This window comes from Ahaetulla prasina, chromosome 6 (genome assembly GCF_028640845.1).
Source record: "Ahaetulla prasina isolate Xishuangbanna chromosome 6, ASM2864084v1, whole genome shotgun sequence".
In the NCBI taxonomy this organism is placed as follows: domain Eukaryota; kingdom Metazoa; phylum Chordata; class Lepidosauria; order Squamata; family Colubridae; genus Ahaetulla; species Ahaetulla prasina.
The window spans coordinates 75,805,982-75,830,151 of NC_080544.1; the positions used below are offsets into that span (position 1 = coordinate 75,805,982).

A 24,170-nucleotide genomic window follows, 5' to 3' on the forward strand; every position below is an offset into this window, starting at 1 on the left:
AGATTATTTACCAAAATGTCTTACTTGTAAATGAGTACTTTAATTTCAACCGTAATAACACAAGGCTATCAATAGATTCATACTCAATGTAATTCGCTCTAATCTTGATTGTAGGAAATATGACTTCTGCAATAGAGTAGTAAATGTCTGGAACACTCTACCTGCGCCTGTTGTTAGTCTCGCTAATCCCATACCTTTTACCTTAAACTGTCCACTGTGGACCTTTCATGTTTCTTAAGAGGTCCCTAAGGGGGTGTGCATAAACACACCAGCATGTCTACTGTCTCTGTCCTACTGTCCCCATTTATATGTAATCTCCTTTAACCCTCATATTGGGTTTGCAACTATTGGTTTATACATTAATGCTGTAAGACTTGTGTGCCTTTTTGGTAACATTAGGGAATTCTGGGAAATATCATTCTTTTTTTTGGCAAAAGAAATTAAAAATCAGAAATCATACCACAGCAGTTTGCACTACAAAATGTCATAGCTCACTGGGGGTGCTAATTGGAAATGCCCATAAAGCCATCAGGATATCATTATATTCAGGGGTGAAATCTACTACCTTTTTTACCAGTTCAGAAGTATCTCATGTTTGCGCAGACCTGCGCATGCGCAAAACCTTCTATGCATGTGCAGAAGGTAAAAAACATATTACTTTCTGGTTAAAACCAAAAAGTAATGACACCCTGGCAGTGGGCGGAGCTTTGCTCCGCCATTGCTACTGGATCGCCAAACTACTGGCCATGATCGCTACCAGATTGCATGATCTGGTCTGATCCGGGAGCATTTCACCCTTGATTACATTATGGTGATGGTCCATAAAGTCACTGGTGCAATAGGACTGGGTGTTTTGTTAATACGATTTATTGGGTTAAGGATTTTCTGTCTTCACTGTGAGTTGCATTGTGTTGGGGGGGTGCACTGAAGGAGCTCAACCAATCTCATTGTACATATGTTGTGCACTGACAATAAAGAACTGAATTTGAATTTACGATATCACCATAATATGGACATCACCATATTATGGGTGTCAAAGCTTAGTAAATGGAAAGTTTACCAATAAATACATAGAAAGTTTACCAACAAATAAATTATAAAAAAATCTTCAGAAAAACCTGGGAATACATGCTGACTCAGAATGAAAGCTTCCTTTGCAATGTTCTATTCCCACAGTAGGCAATCAAGAGCTTAAAGATTGTGAGTGGAATGGCATGATGTTGATCATGTTTCTCAGGAACTGGCCTTCTGCCCCTGAAGCAACATTGGAAGCAGCCACAGAAAGCAACTTTTCTGTGAATTAATATGTTTGTTTAACTTAGTTTGAAACCTGTTCACTTTTCTGTTGGCCCTTATTCCAAAATATAGAAACTGGAATAAAAGGGTGATAGTATGGTTCCAGAAACAATTTTTCTTTTGTCAAATGCAGACAGTTGGAATGCATGATGAAATATGTGTAGAAATACAGTGGAAAAGATTGTTGAGAAATATCCATTCAGATATTATGTGAACCTTTATAAAAAAAGTGCAAGCAATTACACAAACATAGGTGCTGAATGTCTGTTTTCATTCCATTGCTCCAAGTATATTCCATGTTTCCTCTGGAATACTAGAATGATACCTTTGACTCAAAGCAGTCTGATGAGAGAGCTTTGTTTGAATGAAATTGTCCACACTTCTTAGCTAGCATGCAATGAGAGGATCAATCTTTTTTTTTTTATGTTGGAAAACCATGGAACAAACACAGGATGCAAAGCTACCAAAAAAAAAGAAAAGAAAAGAAAAGAAAAAAAAGAAAAGAAACATTCAGAAAGTCTAGATGGAATTGTTTTTGTTTGTTCTCTTGTCTTATCACAAAATCTATGAATTTGGGAGTGTGGGGAGCAAAGGAGGAAGCAAGGAGTAGTTCCGGCAAAACTACAGTCTCATGAATTTTGCTAAAAAGTTCCCACTATAGCTAATTGCATTTGTTTTTGTTACAGCTGGATTGCTAGATTGTCTATTGTAGCAATCTCCTTACCACCCTGGAGAAAAGCTTCTGTGTTTATTTGTTTTTCCTTTGTTTATTCAAACGTAGGCAACATAGTTGGATGAATTTTGACTTTCCTTACTCCAATAAAGTTATGTAAAGCCAGAAAATGCACTGGGTTACACAAACGTTTGTATTAATATTTAGTTTACTATTCTCTTGCTCATCTTTTATGCAATATTTTGATGTGTACTATAAGCATATGTATAAAAAGGCAATTCGGGTAAAAATTGTCAATATTCACAACATCATTGTAATTGTGGGGTTATGTACAGTAAGACAAATAAAACAATGCAGCATCATATTTCAGTGGCATGAATCCAATGTCAACAACTTTGCACAATAGAAGATAACTTTTTTTTTGAAAAAAAATCCCATTATTCAAGTGTACATTTTGCATTAATAAGAGAAAGTGCAAAAGTTCTGAAAAAAAATGTTTATGTAAAAACACAATTGTTTAACATTTAAAGAACAGTGAAGAATTATTTACATCTTATCCTAGGGGAATTATGATGCTATCATTGAGGAATCGTCATCTGGTAAGAATCTAAAAGGTTTTTCTCATATACTTTTCTCAGAAAGTGATTCAGCCAAGGCAACATCTATATCATAAATCCAAAATATGGTTGATTCTCAACTATTTTCATATATTGAATCTAGATTATTGCTTGTATTTTTGGGATGGCTTGTCCGATGTATAGTTTCAGTAACAGAAAACAGACAGGATTATGGCAGAGAGTGAATTCTTACATTTGCTGTATGAAAACACAGTGAACAAAAATAACTGCCAAACTGCATCCATATTTTATTAAATAGTGATATTTGCCTCTCCAGCTAATTCATTCCTTTAAGGCAGTTAACAGTACAAATAATGAAAACTATATAAAGCAAGCCAGGTGAAAAGAAAAAGAGAAAATAATTTACCTTTATCAAAATTCTTATGCAAAAAAGAGAACTTTTCATTTTCATCTAGATCAGGGGTGTCAAACTGGCAGCCCGCAGGCCAGATGTGTCACGTGCAGGCCACGCCCACCCCAGCTCCATGAAGGAAAAAAAGTCAAGAAATGTCACGTGACAGCAACATGACACCACAAATTTTACACCCGTGATCTAGATAGTTTCTTGAGTAGCTTCCATACTAGGTATTTAGTCTGGAAATGTCATCATTATATTTTAAATCTAATCTTAAAAACCTAATCTGTTTTTAAGACATTATTTGGGACTATTAAAATAATATATGCAAAAATACAATTGCATAATTAGTCTGTTCAGTGAAAAAATATTATGGAAGCTTTTCAGAACTTTTTTTTCTTACATTCAATCATGTCCAATTCTTGGAGACTGGCTGGACAAATTCCTGAAGTTTAAAGTCTAAAGAGAAAATGTCTTAAAATTACAGTAATATAATCTAAATTATTTCTAAAGACAATTCATTTCTTAGTATTTCAGTCTTACTTTCTGTTTCCTGTTTCTTTTCATGGAAACTATATTTCACAATAATTTTACAAGTGTACCGGATGGACTGAGGAGAAAAAAAACTGCTTATTCTCTAATAGGTATTAAAATATTTCTTCAAATATCAGTCAGGAATTTGGGAGATCCTTAGTTTCCATGAGGATTGTACTCTGAGACACCGGAAGCCAGTGAATTGTCCACAATGTGACAATCTTCTCAATCACGATGGAACACAGATGCTCAGGGAAACTGGTGAGACAAGTAATGATAGCAAGGCATCATGGTACCTTGACCTCTGTGAGGATGGAAATTCTGAAAGCCAGGATGAGATCACAGATCCTACCAGTGGGAAATCACCTGTCCTTCAATTCCAGAAGTATTGCAAAACTATCTTTGCAATATTTCTTCTGAAATGATTGTTGACTGACTCAGTTTTTTGAGTTCATGTGCATTGCCAGAACATCGGGCTATTGCACTTAATTCAGATTAATGTAATGCTTGCATGGGAAAGAGTATTTGAGAGGTCTTGTATATGATATCACTTTTTCTTGTTGATTAAATCTTTATTTATAATCTTCATTCTAATATTTATTTTAGACGCTTAGACTATTTTAATCAATTTTCTAAAATTGCCTAAAATTTCTAATCTTTTCTCCTTCCTTCCTTCCTTCCTTCCTTCCTTCCTTCCTTCCTTCCTTCCTTCCTTCCTTCCTTCCTTCCTTCCTTCCTTCCTTCCTTCCTTTTGTAACATGTAGTATGTTTAACTTACTCAAATCCTTGACTTCAGAAAGTCTTTTTCAATTGTACTACTTTCTATTTGGTCTTCCTCATTCTTTTGAAATGATTCATGATTCAGTTTCCTTTGGAGGCTTGTTTTTGGTATATTTTTGTTTAAAATGGGGTGCGTCCCTTTTTTCTTACATTTTTATCCCAATAAGCAGTATTCTTCCTGTAGTTCTTAAAAATTCACTGTTATTATATTGTAGTATCAGTAGAGAATTGAAGATAATGCAGGCCATTCTGAAGGGACAGTCTTAAAATTAGTTACTATGGTCAATATGTCGTATAAATTGAAAAAATTGGTGAATTTTCATTTCCCCATAAAGAGTGAACTTTTGTACAAATACTATTCTATAAGTAGAATGGGCCTTTTCAACTCTTGAGGGAGTTTTCTGCTTGCTCTGTTGGCTTCCTTCCCAGAGCTTTTCAACTGCTGCTTCAGTTCTTTTTCCTCCTATTCCTTATTTGATGAGGAAGAACCAAGTGCTGCTTGCTGATCTTATTTAGACTTTTTTTAAATACCAATGAAAAAAATGACTTCTTTTAGAATACTGATATTTAAAGTGGGCTTCTAACTAGTTGACAAATGTGTCCATGTCACAAGTCTGCATGTTCAGTTCACATTCATTGGCAAATCCATTGACAATCTACCAAACATCCTTACAGCAAATTGTGTTGTACAAATCAGGGGTGGGTTTTTACCTGTTTGCCCTGGTTCGGGTGAACCGGTAGCGGTGGTGGTGGGAAGCTCTGCCCACCTGCCCAGACGTTATCAAAAATGCTCTGCGCATGCGCAGAAGTGCTGCATGCTCACAAAGCAAGCACACACATCTGTGTGCTACCGATAGCAAACCGGTAGCGCCAGGATTTGAATCCCATCTCTGGTACAAATCCAGAAAGTGAGATTAGTTTAGGATTCAGTGTGAGGGGATATATTCAGAAATTTGGATTAATTCAATAAAACTTTATTTAAGTATTTAAGACACATAAGAGAGTATTGTAAATATGGCTATTGTGTGGTAATTATTCCAGGGCAAGATAATTTGGATTACTGCCAAGAACAGCAACTAAGACTGAAGCTATAACCACAAGTTTCATCACCCACTTTGCCATAAGGGGTGAGGGTATGCCAGATTTTAAATCTGTGCTTCCTTATATTCTAAATTCCATCCAAATAGGGTGTAAACATTTTACAGTTTGTATAAGCAATCTTCAGTCCAGGATTTCCCCCCCTATCTTATCCTTATCCTCCCTACCCACCTTCCTACTAGCCAAGAATTCAAATCTTGGTTATCCAGAAATGCCAAATTCCATTTCATATTACATTTTCTTTAGGGATATTATCTAAATTAGTTAACCATTTACCATCTGATTCAGATAAATTGTGAAGTTAGGACTTCAAAATAATAAAAAAAATCAATGTATTTAATAATGGGGACTTTATGATAAAAACAACGCCCACACATATTTCAACAAAGATAAAAGGAATAGTGAATCATATATATTTATTAACAAACCAATAAGTAACAGAAATAAGTTACGGATTATCTAAATTTTCAATAACCCAAGTCTGTGAAATTCAAAGTGAAAAATTATATTTTTTCATTATTTTTTTAAATCACAAATTCCTGAATTTCCCTGAATAATATAGTTTAACTGACATAGAAATTCTTAAGCAATGTAATTGCTTTGGAATGTAGGATTGACAGAAAAATTCTTCCATTTAAGAATTCATTTTGAGTTGAATGTTATTCCAGGATGATAACATTTAGAACATGTTTTCCTGGTTGATTTATTTAAAAACAAACAAAAAACCACAAAAGACTTGAGTTTTATATCCTTCTTGAAGGTGGCTACTGAAAGTACAAGTGGTTTGAAAACTATTATTTCCTCATTTAACTCCCGCCCTTTAATATTACTGATGTGGCACATAGTTAGATAATCAATTGTTCAAGAATGTAAAACATGCTGTGATGCCAGGATTGCATTTTGGAGGAATAGATTTTATACTTGTATGGATTTTATATAGTTTTAACCATTGACCGCCTGTATGAAGCCAATGGTATTTTACAGAAATGCTATTCAATAAGTAAATAAATAAATAAATTTGTGCATACTTGTTAAAGGCTTTTTACTAATTTAGGGGTATCAGCCACACTCCTAATCACTTGCCTCAAGCCTGCTTAGAACTGTGTTAAAGTAATCCAGTTCTGTATTCAAAGTGCTACTGAACTTAACATGTATACAAAAAATTTGGGGAGAGAGTTTTATGAATAAATCAGCTTTGTGTACATCAAAAGTAATCATCAGAAGTTGAAATATTCATTAGGAGCTTACATTCTAATATTTTATGTATCTAAGCCAAAATGTGGCATTTTCCTCACTTTTCCTGAACAAGCTGACTTTCTGCAACATAGCCTTGTCAGAGTTCCATCTTTGCTTGTGAATGCCAAGTCTGCTCCCTCTTAGGCAGGAAAGCTGGCTTTCCTGATAAGCCAGCTTTTCCAGGCAGAGGAGAAAGACTGAAATCTTGGCTTAGCTTAGCTTGAATGTGTAAGAAAATGCAAAAACTATGCTAGATAGCAGCCCTTCCTTCCTAAATTCTTCATTTCAGAAACAAAATGGAACTGTGGGAAGTACATCATCCTTTATAGCATTAAACATCTGAAAAATCAAAGTTTTTGGTTCATCTTTTGCAAATAACTCAGAAATTTACAAACCATGATCTATTTTCTCCTGTCCACTGCTTCATATGCTTGCGATACATTTTTCTGTACAAATGTATGTTGGTTATTGAAAGGATCTGCTGATTATTTGGTTCCCATGGCAACATCACCTGTATTTTGTCTAATAAAAGATGCTGATGATTATTTTCACAACCACCTTAGACAATTCCCTTTTACAACCACAGTTGGGTGGAATGTAGTCCAGGGTGCAACTCCAAACCATTTTATGCTGCTTTATAATACACTTTTACTAGACCAGCAAATCCCATAACATCAAATGTTTCATTTTTATTTTATTTATTTATTATTTATTTTATTTTTCAGATTTATATACCGCCCTATCTCCCTAGGGACTCAGGGCGGTTCACAGGCAATTAAAAACAAACATATAAATACAATTTAAAATCAGACATAAAAAACTTATTCAATAGCCAGATTGATAAAAACAATATAAATACTAAGAACCCCATTAAAACCAATAAATTTAAAAACTAACCCAGCCCCGCGCAAATAAATAGGTGTGTTTTGAGCTCGCGACGAAAGGTTCGGAGGTCCGGAAGTTGACGAAGTCCTGGAGGGAGTTCGTTCCAGAGGGTGGGAGCCCCCACAGAGAAGGCCCTTCCCCTGGGTGTCGCCAGACGGCACTGCCTAGCCGACGGCACCCTGAGGAGTCCCTCTCTGTGAGAGCAGACGGGTCGGTGAGAGGTACTCGGTAGCAGCAGGCGGTCCCGTAAGTAACCCGGCCCTATGCCATGGAGCGCTTTAAAGATTGTCACCAAAACCTTGAAGTGCACCCGGAAGGCCACAGGTAGCCAGTGCAGTCTGCGCAGGATAGGTGTTACACGGGAGCCACGAGGGGCTCCCTCTATCACCCGCGCAGCCGCATTCTGGACTAACTGAAGCCTCCGGATGCCCCTCAAGGGGAGCCCCATGTAGAGCATTGCAGTAATCCAGGCGAGGCGTCACGAGGCGTGAGTGACTGTGCACAAGGCATCCCGGTCTAGAAAGGCGCAACTGGCGCACCAGGCGAACCTGGTGGAAAGCTCTCCTGGAGACGGCCGTCAGGTGGTCTTCAAAGACAGCCGTTCATCCAGGAGAACGCCCAAGTTGCGCACCTCTCCATCGGGGCCAGTGACTGCTCCCAACAGTCAGCCGTGGACTCAGCTGACTGTACCGGGATGCCGGCATCCACAGCCACTCTGTCTTGGAGGATTGAGCTTGAGCCTGTTTCTCCCCATCCAGACCCGTACGGCTTCCAAACACCGGGACAGCACTTCGATAGCTTCATTGGGGTGGCCCGGTGTGGAAAAGTACAGCTGGGTGTCATCAGCGTACAGCTGGTACCTCACACCGAAGCCACTGATGATCTCACCCAGCGGCTTCATATAGATGTTGAACAGAAGGGGCGAGAGAATCGACCCCTGCGGCACCCCACAAGTGAGGCGCCGCAGGGTCGACCTCTGCCCCCCCGTCAACACCGTCTGCGACCGGTCGGAGAGATAGGAGGAGAACCACCGATAAACGGTGCCTCTCACTCCCAATCCCTCCAACCAGCGCAGCAGGATACCATGGTCGATGGTATCAAAAGCCGCTGAGAGGTCTAATAGGACCAGGGCAGAGGAACAACCCCTATCCCTGGCCCTCCAGAGATCATCCACCAACGCGACCAAAGCCGTCTCAGTGCTGTAACCGGGCCGGAAGCCAGACTGGAACTGGTCTAGATAGACAGTTTCCTCCAGGTGCAGGGGAAACTGATATGCCACCATACTCTCTACAACCTTCGCCACGGCGGGTTGGAGACCGGACGATAATTACCTAAAACAGCGGGTCAGGAAGGCTTCTTGAGGAGGGGCCTCACCACTGCCTCTTTCAAGGCGGCCGGAAAGACTCCCTCCAACAAGGAAGCGCTCGTAATCGCCTGGAGCCAGCCTCGTGTCACCTCCTGAGTGGCCAGCACCAGCCAGGAGGGGCACGGGTCCAGTAAACACGTGGTGGCATTCAATCTACCCAGCAACCTGTCCATGGTAGTATTGTAAACTGAAGCATTCTAACTTTAACTCTGCAAGTCTTGGCGGGCCTTTTTGTTTAATCCCAGCCCTTTGTTTAAAGGGATGAATTAAATTTAAGATTTGATAGCTTTAATTTAAATGCAGTCAAACTTTTCCGTAAATTATAAAGGCCATCTGCAAGAGTACCAGGAAGGAAGCAGTGCTTACACATCACCATGAAAGGGATTTTCTGCTGATGACAATTCACTGCTTTTGGCAGAACTCATCCCTGTGCATACAAAGCAGTGTTTAGCTCAAGTCACATAATTCATCCATAAATACTAAGAACCCCATTAAAACCAATAAATTTAAAAACTAACCCAGCCCCGCGCAAATAAATAGGTGTGTTTTGAGCTCGCGACGAAAGGTTCGGAGGTCCGGAAGTTGACGAAGTCCTGGAGGGAGTTCGTTCCAGAGGGTGGGAGCCCCCACAGAGAAGGCCCTTCCCCTGGGTGTCGCCAGACGGCACTGCCTAGCCGACGGCACCCTGAGGAGTCCCTCTCTGTGAGAGCAGACGGGTCGGTGAGAGGTACTCGGTAGCAGCAGGCGGTCCCGTAAGTAACCCGGCCCTATGCCATGGAGCGCTTTAAAGATTGTCACCAAAACCTTGAAGCGCACCCGGAAGGCCACAGGTAGCCAGTGCAGTCTGCGCAGGATAGGTGTCACACGGGAGCCACGAGGGGCTCCCTCTATCACCCGCGCAGCCGCATTCTGGACTAACTGAAGCCTCCGGATGCCCCTCAAGGGAGCCCCATGTAGAGCATTGCAGTAATCCAGGCGAGGCGTCACGAGGCGTGAGTGACTGTGCACAAGGCATCCCGGTCTAGAAAGGCGCAACTGGCGCACCAGGCGAACCTGGTGGAAAGCTCTCCTGGAGACGGCCGTCAGGTGGTCTTCAAAGACAGCCGTCCATCCAGGAGAACGCCCAAGTTGCGCACCCTCTCCATCGGGGCCAGTGACTCGCTCCCAACAGTCAGCCGTGGACTCAGCTGACTGTACCGGGATGCCGGCATCCACAGCCACTCCGTCTTGGAGGGATTGAGCTTGAGCCTGTTTCTCCCCATCCAGACCCGTACGGCTTCCAAACACCGGGACAGCACTTCGATAGCTTCATTGGGGTGGCCCGGTGTGGAAAAGTACAGCTGGGTGTCATCAGCGTACAGCTGGTACCTCACACCGAAGCCACTGATGATCTCACCCAGCGGCTTCATATAGATGTTGAACAGAAGGGGCGAGAGAATCGACCCCTGCGGCACCCCACAAGTGAGGCGCCGTGGGGTCGACCTCTGCCCCCCCGTCAACACCGTCTGCGACCGGTCGGAGAGATAGGAGGAGAACCACCGATAAACGGTGCCTCTCACTCCCAATCCCTCCAACCAGCGCAGCAGGATACCATGGTCGATGGTATCAAAAGCCGCTGAGAGGTCTAATAGGACCAGGGCAGAGGAACAACCCCTATTCCTGGCCCTCCAGAGATCATCCACCAACGCGACCAAAGCCGTCTCAGTGCTGTAACCGGGCCGGAAGCCAGACTGGAACGGGTCTAGATAGACAGTTTCCTCCAGGTGCAGGGGAAACTGATATGCCACCATACTCTCTACAACCTTCGCCACGAAGCGAAGGTTGGAGACCGGACGATAATTACCTAAAACAGCCGGGTCCAGGGAAGGCTTCTTGAGGAGGGGCCTCACCACTGCCTCTTTCAAGGCGGCCGGAAAGACTCCCTCCAACAAGGAAGCGCTCGTAATCGCCTGGAGCCAGCCTCGTGTCACCTCCTGAGTGGCCAGCACCAGCCAGGAGGGGCACGGGTCCAGTAAACACGTGGTGGCATTCAATCTACCCAGCAACCTGTCCATGGTAGTATTGTAAACTGAAGCATTCTAACTTTAACTCTGCAAGTCTTGGCGGGCCTTTTTGTTTAATCCCAGCCCTTTGTTTAAAGGGATGAATTAAATTTAAGATTTGATAGCTTTAATTTAAATGCAGTCAAACTTTTCCGTAAATTATAAAGGCCATCTGCAAGAGTACCAGGAAGGAAGCAGTGCTTACACATCACCATGAAAGGGATTTTCTGCTGATGACAATTCACTGCTTTTGGCAGAACTCATCCCTGTGCATACAAAGCAGTGTTTAGCTCAAGTCACATAATTCATCCATAAAGTGTCTGCGCTTGAACCAAGTTTTGTGTCCAAACTTTCTAGCACTGGTCTTTGTTTAGGAAAGAATGACTCAGCCATCCCACTGTTCTTCATTTTACAGAGGTGTCAGGAATTTAACCAGTTAAAACTGTGAGACCATTTCAGTTTGTGGGCTGACTCTAGTATGAAACTATTATATACTCTGGGTCACGTGGCATAACATTTCATCCAGGCAAGTCTATTAATTCTGGCAGCAGCCAGAGAAAGTTTCAGAGCTTCTGGAATCCGGCAGATGTACTGTTTCTTTAGGGCTTTGGGAAGCACGGCATTATTTGCAGGCTCACGTAAGTAGTTGAACATTTTTTTATTAGTCTAAGGCACTGAATATAATAATGCTTTCCCATTGTTCCAGAGTGGTAAGCTATGCGAAGCTTCATTATAATAATTGGTTTGGTTGTAAACCAACTCTGTCTCTCCTTCTTGAATTTTAGAAGTGTTTTTTTCAGTCATTCATTGCCACGTACTCTCTTTGTAAGGAACTCTGATGTAAGGAAATATTTGGATATAACTAGAAATACTGCTTGAATGGAAATTTTAGTTTGCAAAATTCTGTAGTTTTGAACTAAACGGTCCAAAAATCATAATAATCTACATTAGCGCTTAGGCTGTGTAAACCACATTATCAACTTGTCTTAATATATTTTGTGGGGAAGACTGAGTAGGATGGCAAGAAGAAAAAGGAGAATCAGTTTAGTATAAAGTTTTGGACTTGAATTGAAGAATACCAAATTCAAGCCTATTACCTGCTCATTCAGGGGATAGTGAAAGTATTGTTTTGGGAACAAAATTAAACAACATTTTTTCAATCTACTAGTAGGTCTGTCAGGTACTGTACTGTACGTATTTTCATAAAACTGATTATTTGCTTTATAATAAGTTATAGTGGGATCATTATCACTTTGATCTTTACACGTAAATATTCCTGGGTCAATTTATGCTGTCTTTAGCTTTAGAAGATCAGGCAGCTGGTGGTAAAGACTTGTGATTTTGAAAGTTCTCCAAGTGGATAACACTAGGCTACATAAAGGAAGAATAAGCTTCAGTGATGTATGAAACAATTTATTATGAAGCTAATTCCCACAAAGTCTTATCAAATGTTCTTAGACAATCAAACTGTTTTGTCTTGACTAAACTATTGGTCTATCTCAATTGCCCAACAAATAACTATAAGTTCACATATGCATTAGGATTAATTTCCTATCATCATTGTTTGATATTCATGCCTTAATCTCTTCCTTTCTACAGGATCCAGTCTTCTTCCAAAAGCTTTGATGTTTGCAATGGATCATCCTAACACAACACAGTTCCTGCCAGCTGTTGAAAATTCTGGCTCTGTTGCTTCCCTGTCTGAGAAGAATGGAGGTAGTGGCAATGAATACTTTTATATCCTGATTGTCATGACCTTCTACGGAATCTTTTTAATGGGAATCATGCTAGGCTATATGAACTCCAAGAGGAAAGAAAAGAAATCTAACTTGCTGCTGCTTTATAAAGATGAGCAGAGGAAATGGGGACAAGCTGTAAAGCCTCTGCCAGCAGTCTCAGGACTGAGGTCTGTCCAGTTCCCAATGATGATCAGTATGCTACAAGACAGCATGGTACCAGCTTTTTCCTGCACCTTGTGTTCCATGGAGGGAAACAGTGAATCTTCCTTGCCAGATGTCCACCTCACTATTGAAGAAGAAATGCCTGTTGATGAACCAGGAGAATTTACGGAAGCAACCCTCCTCAAGGACAGTAGTGAAGGCTCTTCAGAAAGCATCCATCAACATTCCTAGCATTTCCAGGCTCCGAAGACTCAACATCTTTTGAAAAATTATAATCAGTTTTGCTTCTGGCATTGATCCATCCATCTTCAGGATCAGTCATTATATTGTTGGAAGATGGAAAGAAAAGTAATAAGCCCAAATATAATGTATAACAGAATGGTTTGGTTACTAAAAACAGAGGAGGATTTTTTTTCCTCTCTGAAGGAAATATCCTGGCTTTCCTTCAGCTTATTTCTGAATGTACAAATGTGAAAGTAGTGGTGATATGTATGTGACTATTTTATGAATTACCAGTCATTTGATAACTAATGCCACAAATATTTTACCTTATTAAACGTCTCAATGAGACATTCCTAGTCTCAGAATGACTAAACAGCAATAATACAGAGCAAAAACCAATCTTTGTTCACTCAGTGTCTAAGTGGCAGTCCACTTGAATGAATTCCTAGCTTTCAGATACGAATAATTGTGTAGAAGAAGTAAGTTTATATAGATATCTGAGCAGCAACTGGGAAGGGGGCGTAACAATGACATGGCATGAAACAACAGCACTTGTGACTCCAAGTATACAGCAACAAACAACAATTACCACTTCTTTTTTATTTGTTACTTGTTTATTCCAAATAGAATGGATGTGGAAGTAAATCCAATATTAATGTCAATTTCTAGATCAGTAAGCATTGTACAAAACTGATAATTTAGTTCTGTTAATCAGCTCAACATCCTGTTCGTTCTGAATGAGTCATGAATCACAAAAAGACCAGGGGCTATAATGCCCAATGAAGATATAACTGTACCAAAAGTAGGCCCGGTATGACCACTCAGATGTTCTTGGTCTGTAGTTGTCATCATTGAAGCTCTTCATTAATCCATAATGGGTATAAAACATTAATCACAAACATGGTGAGATTCTGGTTCTGGATTTCTGATTTAAATAAAATATTCATTTTAGAAAGTATTCAAACCATAGCTCAGGAATTTTTTAATGATCATTTGTTACAGTATTTTACAAACACATTAGTTAAAACATTACTTGGGCTTTAAAAAGTTATACATGTAAAAATGATCCCAAAATTCATTTCTTCCATCATGCATTGCATTGGGCATCAACATTGGGCTTATAAGTATGAGAACAGAAACACTGCCAAAACTCTGAGTTTTCCAAGTTAAATAATGCAGAAAGATATGTATTGCTATGGGATACAGTCTGTGAAAACAGAAAGGGAATAGGCACAAATGAGGCAAAAGTCCTACTTTTCACTTCTATTTTAAGGCATTCGTTCTAATTCTAACTTCAGTTTCAACAGAGCTAAACAACCTCATTGATCAAAAAATATTGTCATTTTGTCTGTCTGATGTCAACAAGATCATTATGTTAAAGGAACCTTGTCTGCTTGTTTGTTCATTGATGAGTGGCTATAAATCTCATTAAATGCAATAGATGTATTGCTATTATCTTTGCTGATCATCTTATGAGAACAGTCTTGGGGTTTCTATATTACAAGAAGGACTGTTTTCAATATTCTTAGATGCCAAACTATGTTTGGCATTTTGCCTGGAATCACTTGAATTCTGAAATTGTACAATTCAAAATAATAAATGAGTTGATATATTTTTTCCATTGCTTTTTCTTCATTTATAATGAAACAAATGTATTGGTGGCTCTCTATTCTTTTTAACTTGACTCAAAAGTCAATTGTGTATATACTTTGATACCACACTGTATATATTTGAACTGTATTTAAATATTTTTTCATTAACCCTCATTTTATTTAAATAAAAATATGATAAAGTTTTGTTATTTTTATGGAATGATTATTCAGTGACTAAGGTTTCTGTGGCCAAAACTACTACTTTCTTCTTTTTTACCTTCAGCAAATAGGATTAGATTCATTTTCACTGGGAATATCAGCTGTGATTTTTCTAACACATGTCATTCATCCAGGAACATTTCAGACTACTTTGTTCTTTAAGTCTATGGCAAGCATGCTGTTCAAAACATAGTTTGTGTGTCTAAAACATTTGTTTGCTTTGGCCATTGTGATCAGCAGTAAATGGTAGGCCTACCTATTAGGTTGCAGAAAGCCAAATAAACACTAAGTGACAACAGAGAGTACATATGACTTTAATCCTTTGCTGCCATCTCAAGATCATTTAGATTTTTTGAAGTCATGATATGCTATAAATGTGAAGTGGTTCAATGTATTTTGTTAGTTTTTCATGAGCATTGCCATCATTCCCAATGGCCTTTTCTGCAATTTTCTAGCACAATGGATTTGATTTTTTTTAAAAAAAAATTAAGAAAATTCTATGGGAGTAACCCTATCTCCTAATAATTAGTTGCAATTGCCTTTCCCCGCTATTTCTTGCACATCAACCTGTTATTAAAGACAATATAATAGGCTGATTTTGGGCCTTGTGATCAAGTGGTAAATTCTTAAAATAAACAAGGATTCTTGCATATGAAGGAGGAGAAACAAGTGGTTATTCTTCTCAACTCATTTGTAGAGGGCATGATACAGTATGTAAATCAGGTTTCCCTGCCTGGAGCTCTATGTTTTGGATTATAACTCGTCTTAAATCTACATAGGATGGATACTTCCAGTGCAATACAGTTGAAGGGCTAGACTGGGGTAAGGTGCTTTAAGCAGAAAAAAATTTAAATTGAAAACATGTGACTTTTGGTAAAGACTGAGTCAGTGCACTTGCTAAAATACCTTTGATTCAGTTTTTTGGCTGTGGCAAAGACTTGACAGGAAAGCCGGCAATTAGAAGGCAATAGTGCAATTTGGATAGAAAGTTCTACACATGGGTCTACCTAGAGGGCAGGACCTTAGAAACCTTCCACGGAAAGACTCTTACCAGTTTGAAAGCAGCTTTGAACCTCTGTGATCCCCTAGTTCAAAAACCAAGCCAACTGGCGGCCATAAATTTGAAACTGCAGTAAAGTCCTCTGTCTGTCTCTGAAATACTGTCTCTGGGGAATTCATGGGGAATGTGTCTCTCACTTGCAACCCTTCCTCCCTCCTTCTTCTGGTTTTCAGGCCTCTCAGGGGAAAGTTAGTTTGACCCGTTTGCAGTTTCCTCTCATAGAAATCCTTGGGATCTTTTTCCTGCAAATGGCCAGACGTTGCACATTGTATGAAATAAGTAAATGGATATGGGTAAGACAAAAGGCATTTACTTCAGCCACTTTTTCACAGAGACAGGTCAGTGAGAAGATTACTGTCTTGCAGCAGCCAAGGTCTTGACAGCAATTTTGGCTCTTTGTTCTCAGTGCTGTGAGGTTAGCAGAAGACAAAACACTCAGGAATCAACTTCAAACTGCTTTTGAAGCCCCGCAGATTGATGCAATGATGGTGAAGAAGGGCTCTTACTTTTGAAATGGAGGCAAGAGTGGCTCAGATAACCTTGGAAGGCCAAGATAATGTGAGACTACAGCCTGAAAAGGCCAGCCCTTTCTTAAAGCAAACTATAACAGCCGGTGAGTCTGGTGTGCTTATTAAATGTCTTTTGCTCAAAGATGACAAGCAGGCAGCCGGCAGCCAGGCATCTGCAGACTTTCAGGATGAGAGAGAAGATATGACTGGTTAACCCCCAATTTGGAAATCTTCCAGCAGTGGGGGAAGGTGGCAATAATGCAGATGCTGAAAACCTGGACAAGGAGAGGCAGAAAGTGGGATGAGGGAAATCAGCAGGAAAAAAATGTGACGTGCCACTGTGTTGTCTAAAGAGCAGTGATTTCTAACAGTTTCTGTTCTTCATAAATAGGAATGGACAGTCCATAGAGTGAATAACTTTTAACATAATTAAGGAATAGAAAAATAGTTATGAGACTTCAGCATTCTTGGATTCTTATTAGGTTCTTAGGATAATTGCATTTAATACAAAGCACGCATTGCTTTATCCAACTATGAATAGCTGATGACGAAAATATGATAATATCAACAAAGATCGTTATTAGGCTCCTCTGATTACACCAATGTTTGATCATTTGCTTGCTACATCTTAAAATTTTGTTTAATAATGAACATACTTTAGATGAAATGATAATATAAAATGATTTTTGTTTTTAATTGTAGGTATATTTTATGCATACAAAATCACACAGAGAATATGCGAACATAAAAACTAATGGGGAAGACATCTCTTACAAAACAATCATAGCAAGATGAACAGCGACTGTAAGTTAAAACCTACTGTTTGGTAGCAAAGAGATGCCTGCGTTCATTTTCCCAGGAAACCAATTTGCATATTTAACTTTGTTTAAAATAATGCTCCATGGTTGCTATAGGAAACGTAGGCAGCAGTGTTCATGGTCTCAGACCTCTCTTCCTGCAAGACACGTCAACAGCATTTTTCAAGCTATTCATGAATGTCTGTTGTTGCAGATGCACTAGAAATCAATAAAATGCCATAGGTTATACCTCAAGAGAAAGAGGAAGGTGAATAGAGTTAATCGTGTAGTAGTTTAATAGCAAGGTTTTCAGAGTTCTCTGTTATGTTTCACTAATGGATAAATGACTGAACAGAAAACAATGTAAAAGATTCCAAATTTACATAAACTAATGTGAGTTAATGGTATAAGATTCACCTTACATTTAATTAAAATTAAACTGCCATGTGCTGTGGGGCTGATAGTTGCTTAAATGACCCTAGAAAAATCCCCCACTTCAAGAAAGTCTTAGGCTGGTCACCCAGATGCTTCAACTGTGATATTTTAAAGTAGGAAGTAGCATTTTCTTTGAATGCAGAACCACCCTAAGGCAGAAATAGGCAATATACCATGTCTGGGCTGCATAAATTTCCAGGCTTGTCATCAATATTCATCTACAAAAAAAACAAATTTTATCGACAAAAAGTCAGCTTGTTTCTGATTTTTATGAGTGGAAAACAACATCTAGGATATTTTCAGTTAGGGCAACATCTTAATCTCTACCTTAAAACCAACTAAAAATATAGAAGTGTTCTTATTGTGATGCCACAAGATCTCAACACAGCATCCTGAGATCCTCCATAAATTCTAGAGGCTGAGCTGTGGCCTTACTCATATATTGCTTGCTTCCTGCTTTAAAGCAAAGGTAGGCATCTTTTTCTTGCATACAATTTGCTATTTCCATTACCAACACAACTGTATTTGTTCTGGCTTGCAGCCAGATGCCAATATTCTTCTTATTCATGTCAGAATGAATGTCTTCTCTCAACCTCTCAAAATCATTAGCCAGTGAAGTTCTGCTATCCACAGAATTTATGTAACTTTGGGATTATTCTCATTGAGCAACATCATGCCATCATGGTGGCGTCACGTGATGTATGGGGACTTTTTTCCCCTTTGCTAAACTGGGCATGGGTATGGCCAGCATATGATGCACCTGGCCTATGGGCCGGGAGTTTGACAGCCCTGTCAGAGAGTCAAACCTAAAAGTTTAGTCATCTGTAACAACTTGCCTTTAACTTTCACCTGCTACTTCTCCAATCCTGGCTTGAGGGAAAAAGTAGAGAGAGTGGGAAAGTATCGCCCAGGTACTATTCAGCAGGTTATGACAGTTCTGGAGAACCGGTAGCGGAAATTTTGAGTAGTTCAGAGAACCAGCAAATACCACCTCTGGCTGGTCCCAGAGTCGGGTGGGAATGGAGATTTTGCAATATCCTTCCCCCAGGAGTGGGGAGGGAATGGGGATTTTGCAGTATCCTTCCCCTGCCATACCCACCAAGCCACACCCACCAAGCCACACCATACCATGCCTACCAAGCCACGCCCACGGAACTGGTAGTAAAGAAAAAATGAATTCCACCACTGGTCTCTCCTCACTAGATCTCTGCTCAATTGTCTGGTCCAAAGCCCCAAATCAGCCCAAACAGCTGACAGAATTTATATAAATCATCTCTCTCTTTTTTTCTTTCCAATCTCATGTCAGTTTTCATTATGCTTTAGTGCTCCTGTTATGCCTGTCTAGTGTTGTTGGGTTGTTAAAGCACACAGATATAATGCTATTCATGAAGCCTGCTAAACTTGTGTTTTTGAAATAAGCAGACTATCCTACTGCTTAAAATAAAAAGCCCAGGAGAGAAGGACATGCTCATTCAAATCCACAGTGCCTCATTCTTACCCAAAAGGAGTGTGGAAAATGACATTGAAATATATTAGAATGCAGACCTAGTATAACTGGTTGCTTAAGGGGGACTATAACACCCAGAATAGCTAAAGATAGCCTTAAGCTGTCTCAATTATTCTGGAGAGAAAGAAGTTCCCTGAAGATGGGCTCCAGCATGAATCCAAAAGCTTGGAAAACTCTGGTCCCAGTGACTGACTCAGACTGGATCCTGTCTCAGGTATAGGTTGGACAAGATGAAGACAACCTCATAGGAATACAGAAGAAAAGACGTTGACAGAGCATGTTTGTGTAGTGGTTAGGTGCAAATGAAAAAAAGCTGGTAATCACTTTGTGATTACCTTGTACAGTATTTAAGTGTAAGAAATTGATAGACTATCCAAGAATTTCAATGGTATTTTTCCTCCCAGAAGAAAGAAAACAACAAAACATGTAAAAGCCGTTTCTGTTTAATTTGTTTGAATGACAATGGCAAAAAGAATTTTAAAGTAGTATTAAACAGACCACTTTTAACTTTGATTTTTGGGGATTAGAAAATTAACCACATACTGCAACAATGAAAATAATAAGAAACTAACTAATGGTGCAGTTCAGTTAATGTCATTCAGCAATTCCTGAAAAGAAATTTAATAAAGGATATTAGCCAAAATTTATATATTATACTTTAACATAGCTGATAAATCCATAGTATTTTTCAAGACAAAAAAAAAGATCGGAATGAAAATGTGCTTCTATAACATATCTTATTTGACTGGAAACAGGAAGAGGAGGAGGAAATGGCAGAATAGATAGGCATAAATGTTTGCATCTGTCCAGAATAAAAATAAAAACAAAACACACGGTTGAATATTTAATTGACAATGACGAGAAGCAAAGCTATTTCGTGGACGTTAAAGTAATTTCTTCAAATATAATAGGAATTGTGCAAATAAACTTAGACTGAGCCTTCATCTGTTCTCAATAGTGAGGTAAATTTAAGTTTTGGAGTGCTGCCACATCAGACTATATATAATAACATAGAAAAGATTTCAAGTCGTCAAGGCGGGGTATTGGGAAAAGTTTTCAATTAGCAATAATCGCGCCTCAGATAAACCTCATTGGCTACGATACTGCCACTGCGCAAAGGGGAGTAGGGGTCATTTCTGCTCAAAAGGACTTATTAAATTGATTGATTTTCTAAGCAGACGGGAATTTCACAAGCGTTCGATCTTTGAAGTAGAATCAACACGGCAAGTATACCGACTCCCTTTTTGAAACTTGAAACCTCTCTTTGTCTCTGATTAATTGACTTTTAAAATGGCGTCTGAAAGTGAAAGTGAAATTTTTTAGTACAACAAAGTAGCGTTATTTGTGGATTGTTACAAACGGAGTTCTCTTATACTGAAAGGAGTAAAGGAAAGTTGTTAAGTTTAAATTCCTGATTCTTTTGAAGACAGAATGGCAGCTAAACCTTTAAAGCCTTCTGGAAGAAGGGGATCTGAACCAAGTCTTGAGGATATATTGAAAGTACAATTAAAACTTTCTGAAGATAGGCAAAAAGAGATGATGGAGAACTTTAATGCAAAAATAAGAGAAGATATTCTCATGGCTGTTCAAGGATTGAGTAAAAAAATTGAGGGATTGGAAGAAGAAATGCAACAGATCTCTCAGTCAAATAAGCATTTAGAAGACAAAATGCAAGGTGTTCAGAAAAAAGTGGATCAAAATGAAGGTAGATGATGTAGTGGTTACTTTAACAAATCCTATAAATTCAAGTAGATTTTTGTTGGAAGCAATTGATAAATATGGAAAGGTATCAGGATTTAAAATAAATCAGAATAAAACAAAAGTGATAATCAAAAATATGTCTATACAACAGAAACAAAAACTAGAGGAAATGACAGGATTTGAGGTGGTAAAAAAGGTTAAATACTTAGGGGTTTATATTAGCTCATCGAACAAGAAACTTTATAAGAATAATTATGACTTGCTATGGCAAAAAGTTCAGAATGATATGAGTGTCTGGAAAAAATTGCAGTTGTCGCTATTGGGAAGGATTGCGGCTATTAAAATGAATGTGTTACCTAGATTTTTGTTTCTGTTCCAGATGATACCAATAATTAAGAAAGATAAAAATTTGGAGGATTGGCAGATTGGGATCAATAAATTTATATGGCAGGGTAAAAAGGCGAGGGTTAAAATGAAAATAATACAGGACTCACGGGAAAGAGGTAGCTTAAAAATGCCTAATTTTAAACTATATTATGAAGCAGTAACCCTTTCAGTAATAAGTGACTGGTTTAATTTAACGGAGGAAAGAATTTTGAATATAGAAGGTTATGACTTGTTATATGGATGGCATGCATATTTATTTTATGAAAAAAAAGTGGATAAGGCTTTTAAGAATCATGTGTTGAGAAGTGCTCTTTTGCGGGTCTGGAAAAAATATTCTTATAAATTAGATTACAAGATTCCTATATGGGCGAGCCCCAGACATGCAATAGAGAATATAAATATAGAACAGAAACAGGAAATGATTACTTATAAAGAACTTTTGTATGCTGAAGGAGGTAGATTGCAATTAAAATCATTACAGGTATTAAATGAAGAAGGGAGGAATTATACTTGGTTTCAATATGGGCAAATAAGTGTTAGATGGAAAGAAGATCAAAAAATTGGTATAATGCAAAGGGAGGAAAATTTAATAAAGCAAATTAGAAATCAGACCCAGGAGCATATAAAGAGATTGTATAATGTGTTGCTTGAAATAGATTCGGAAAAGGATTTGGTAAAGGATTGTATGATAAAATGGGCACAGAATATTCAGGAACCAATAATGTTGGAAACATGGGAGAAAATCTGGGTTAGAAATGTTAAGTTTACACAAGCACAGAATTTAAGGGAAAATTTTTATAAGATGTTTTATAGATGGCACTTAGATCCCAAAAAATTATCATGTATGTATCCTAATATCCAAGCGAAATGTTGGAGGTGTGATTGTGATGAGGCTACAAATTTTCATATTTGGTGGACTTGCAAGAAAATTAAGGCCTTTTGGATAAGAATTTGGTGGATTATTCAAAATGTACTGAAGAAGAAGATAAAGTTCCTGCCACAATTTTTCCTTTTGGGAATTATAACGGATTGTACAGGGATTGAGACTAAACTGATTCTGAATTTAATAACAGCAGCAAGACTGTTGATTGGACAATACTGGAAGAAAGAAGAGGTACCTACAATAGAAGAATGGATACTGAAAGTCATTAATTTGGCTGAGATGGCTAAAATCTCAGCTTTTTTAAAAGACAATACGCAGGAAAGATATTTAATTGAATGGAAAAAATGGATCTACAAAACAGATATCAGATTAAGAAATATCAGATTGCCTTTGAATAATTAGGAAGTTATTTTATGTAATGGGGAGGGGGTTGGGAGATGAAAAGCTTTGGATGAGGTTAATTGGATTGGAAGGGAAAATTTTATTCTATGTTTGGTTTATGTATAACAATACCTTGTGATTGACCCGGGAAGCCGGGGGGGGGGGGAAGGGAGGGGGGAAGGGGGTTTTCTGGGAGGGAGGGGGGAAAAAAAGGGGGAAAATGTTTTTGTTTTTTTAAAACTTTTTCAATAAAAAAAAATAACATAGAAAAGATGTTTGAATTTGATGAAATACTTGCATTCAAATCCAGAATTCTTTTCCCATAGTAGCCAACCCAAATGTCTCTTTCAAATCTGCAAGCTTCTGATAAATAGAATGTATACATTAAAATGTTTCTCTATTTGGAAAAAAAAGAAAAAGGAAGCTATGTACTGAAAATTACACCGCCCTGAGTCCTTCGGGAGAAGGGCGGTATAAAAATTGAAATAAATAAATAAATAAATAAATAAAATTAAATAAGGAAGAAAATCAGGCTAGAATACTATTGCCAAGAAGAACCTCAAATCATGAGAAATACCCACATCTATCCACAGTCTGAAGTGATACAATCCCAAGTGGTTCAGAGGCAATTATGTGTTGAGTTGATTTACCCAGCAATGATATGATATTATTGCTAGGGGCCTATTAATATACTAGATTCAGGCTCCTCTTGTAGTTCTGATGTTTCCATAAAACTGGGAATTATTTTGGTAAGCAAGAAATATTGGTGCAGAAATAGCAACATTTTACTGATTGTGTTGAGTCTTCCATGTAACCATGAGGTAGGAAGACTTTTGGTTAAGGTTACTTCTAAGTTCTTGGCATCCCCAAATGGTTAGACAGAAGGACTGATCTAAATACAAGAATGTAAGCAGCTTGGAGCCTGCCACTATAATTTCTGTGTCAGTTCTGATTGGCTGTGGCTTCTTGGTCAATAATACGGTACAGATCTGCAAACAAATACATCAGTCAATTTAATTAGTCAAGTTCCCCTTCATTGTAACTATGAAATCAGAAAATTTGGACAACAGATGATATAACCATTGGAAACGCCCAAAACATATGGATCATTGTAAACATATTGCTACTACTTCTACCACTACTTCTACACTTTAACATTAAAATAAGTTAAATGCACAATATACTGTACAATTATATCTATTTTAAAGGTTATAAGTAATGTGGTTTTCCACCACAAATGAAGTCAGAGAAAAGGAACATTTACTCTTGTCCCTGTAATATTTTCTTGGTCATTGTGGGAAAATATGCACATTTTTGAAAAGGGATTTCATTTGTCATTTAAGTCAGAGTTGACTCCTGGAAACCAATGGGACAACTCCTTGAAGTTTTCTTGGCAATGTTTTTAGTAATGATTTGTCACTGCCTGCTTCCTAGGGCTTAGAGAGAGTGACTGGGCTTCATACTTAACACAGAACTGGAGCTCATGTTCTGTTGGTTTCTATCCTGATGTTTTACCTATTATACCAAGATGACTCTCTTTTGAATAGGAATGAACCTGAGGAAACGTAAATCAGTCCGCCCTTATTTTGCATTGGTTGTCACGGATAGAATGCAGTAGTGGGTTTCAATTTCGGCCGCTACCAGTTCGCTCGTGGGTGCTCATGCGCTCTCACATGCGATGCTTCTGCACAGAG

General features: G+C 38.7%; 1 protein-coding gene and 1 non-coding gene across 3 annotated transcripts; one reads left to right on the forward strand and one right to left on the reverse strand.

Annotated features, from left to right (window-relative positions):
• Positions 1-3,669: 3,669 nt before the first annotated feature.
• Positions 3,670-14,761, forward strand: KCNE4 (potassium voltage-gated channel subfamily E regulatory subunit 4). Of its 2 annotated transcripts, none has more exons than XM_058189248.1 (2): positions 3,670-3,736; positions 12,482-14,761. In XM_058189248.1, the coding sequence occupies exons 1-2, from the start codon at positions 3,721-3,723 to the stop codon at positions 13,012-13,014; spliced, it is 549 nt and encodes a 182-aa protein (XP_058045231.1). In that variant the 5' UTR covers positions 3,670-3,720; the 3' UTR covers positions 13,015-14,761. The 2 variants fall into 2 exon arrangements, with proteins under 2 accessions (XP_058045231.1, XP_058045230.1); XM_058189247.1 differs by lacking the exon at positions 3,670-3,736 and adding an exon at positions 9,982-11,520.
• Positions 14,762-20,125: 5,364 nt separating this feature from the next.
• On the reverse strand, positions 20,126-20,245 carry LOC131201571 (U4 spliceosomal RNA). Its single transcript, XR_009155930.1, has one exon. It is a non-coding gene; the product is annotated as a U4 spliceosomal RNA (small nuclear RNA).
• Positions 20,246-24,170: the final 3,925 nt, after the last annotated feature.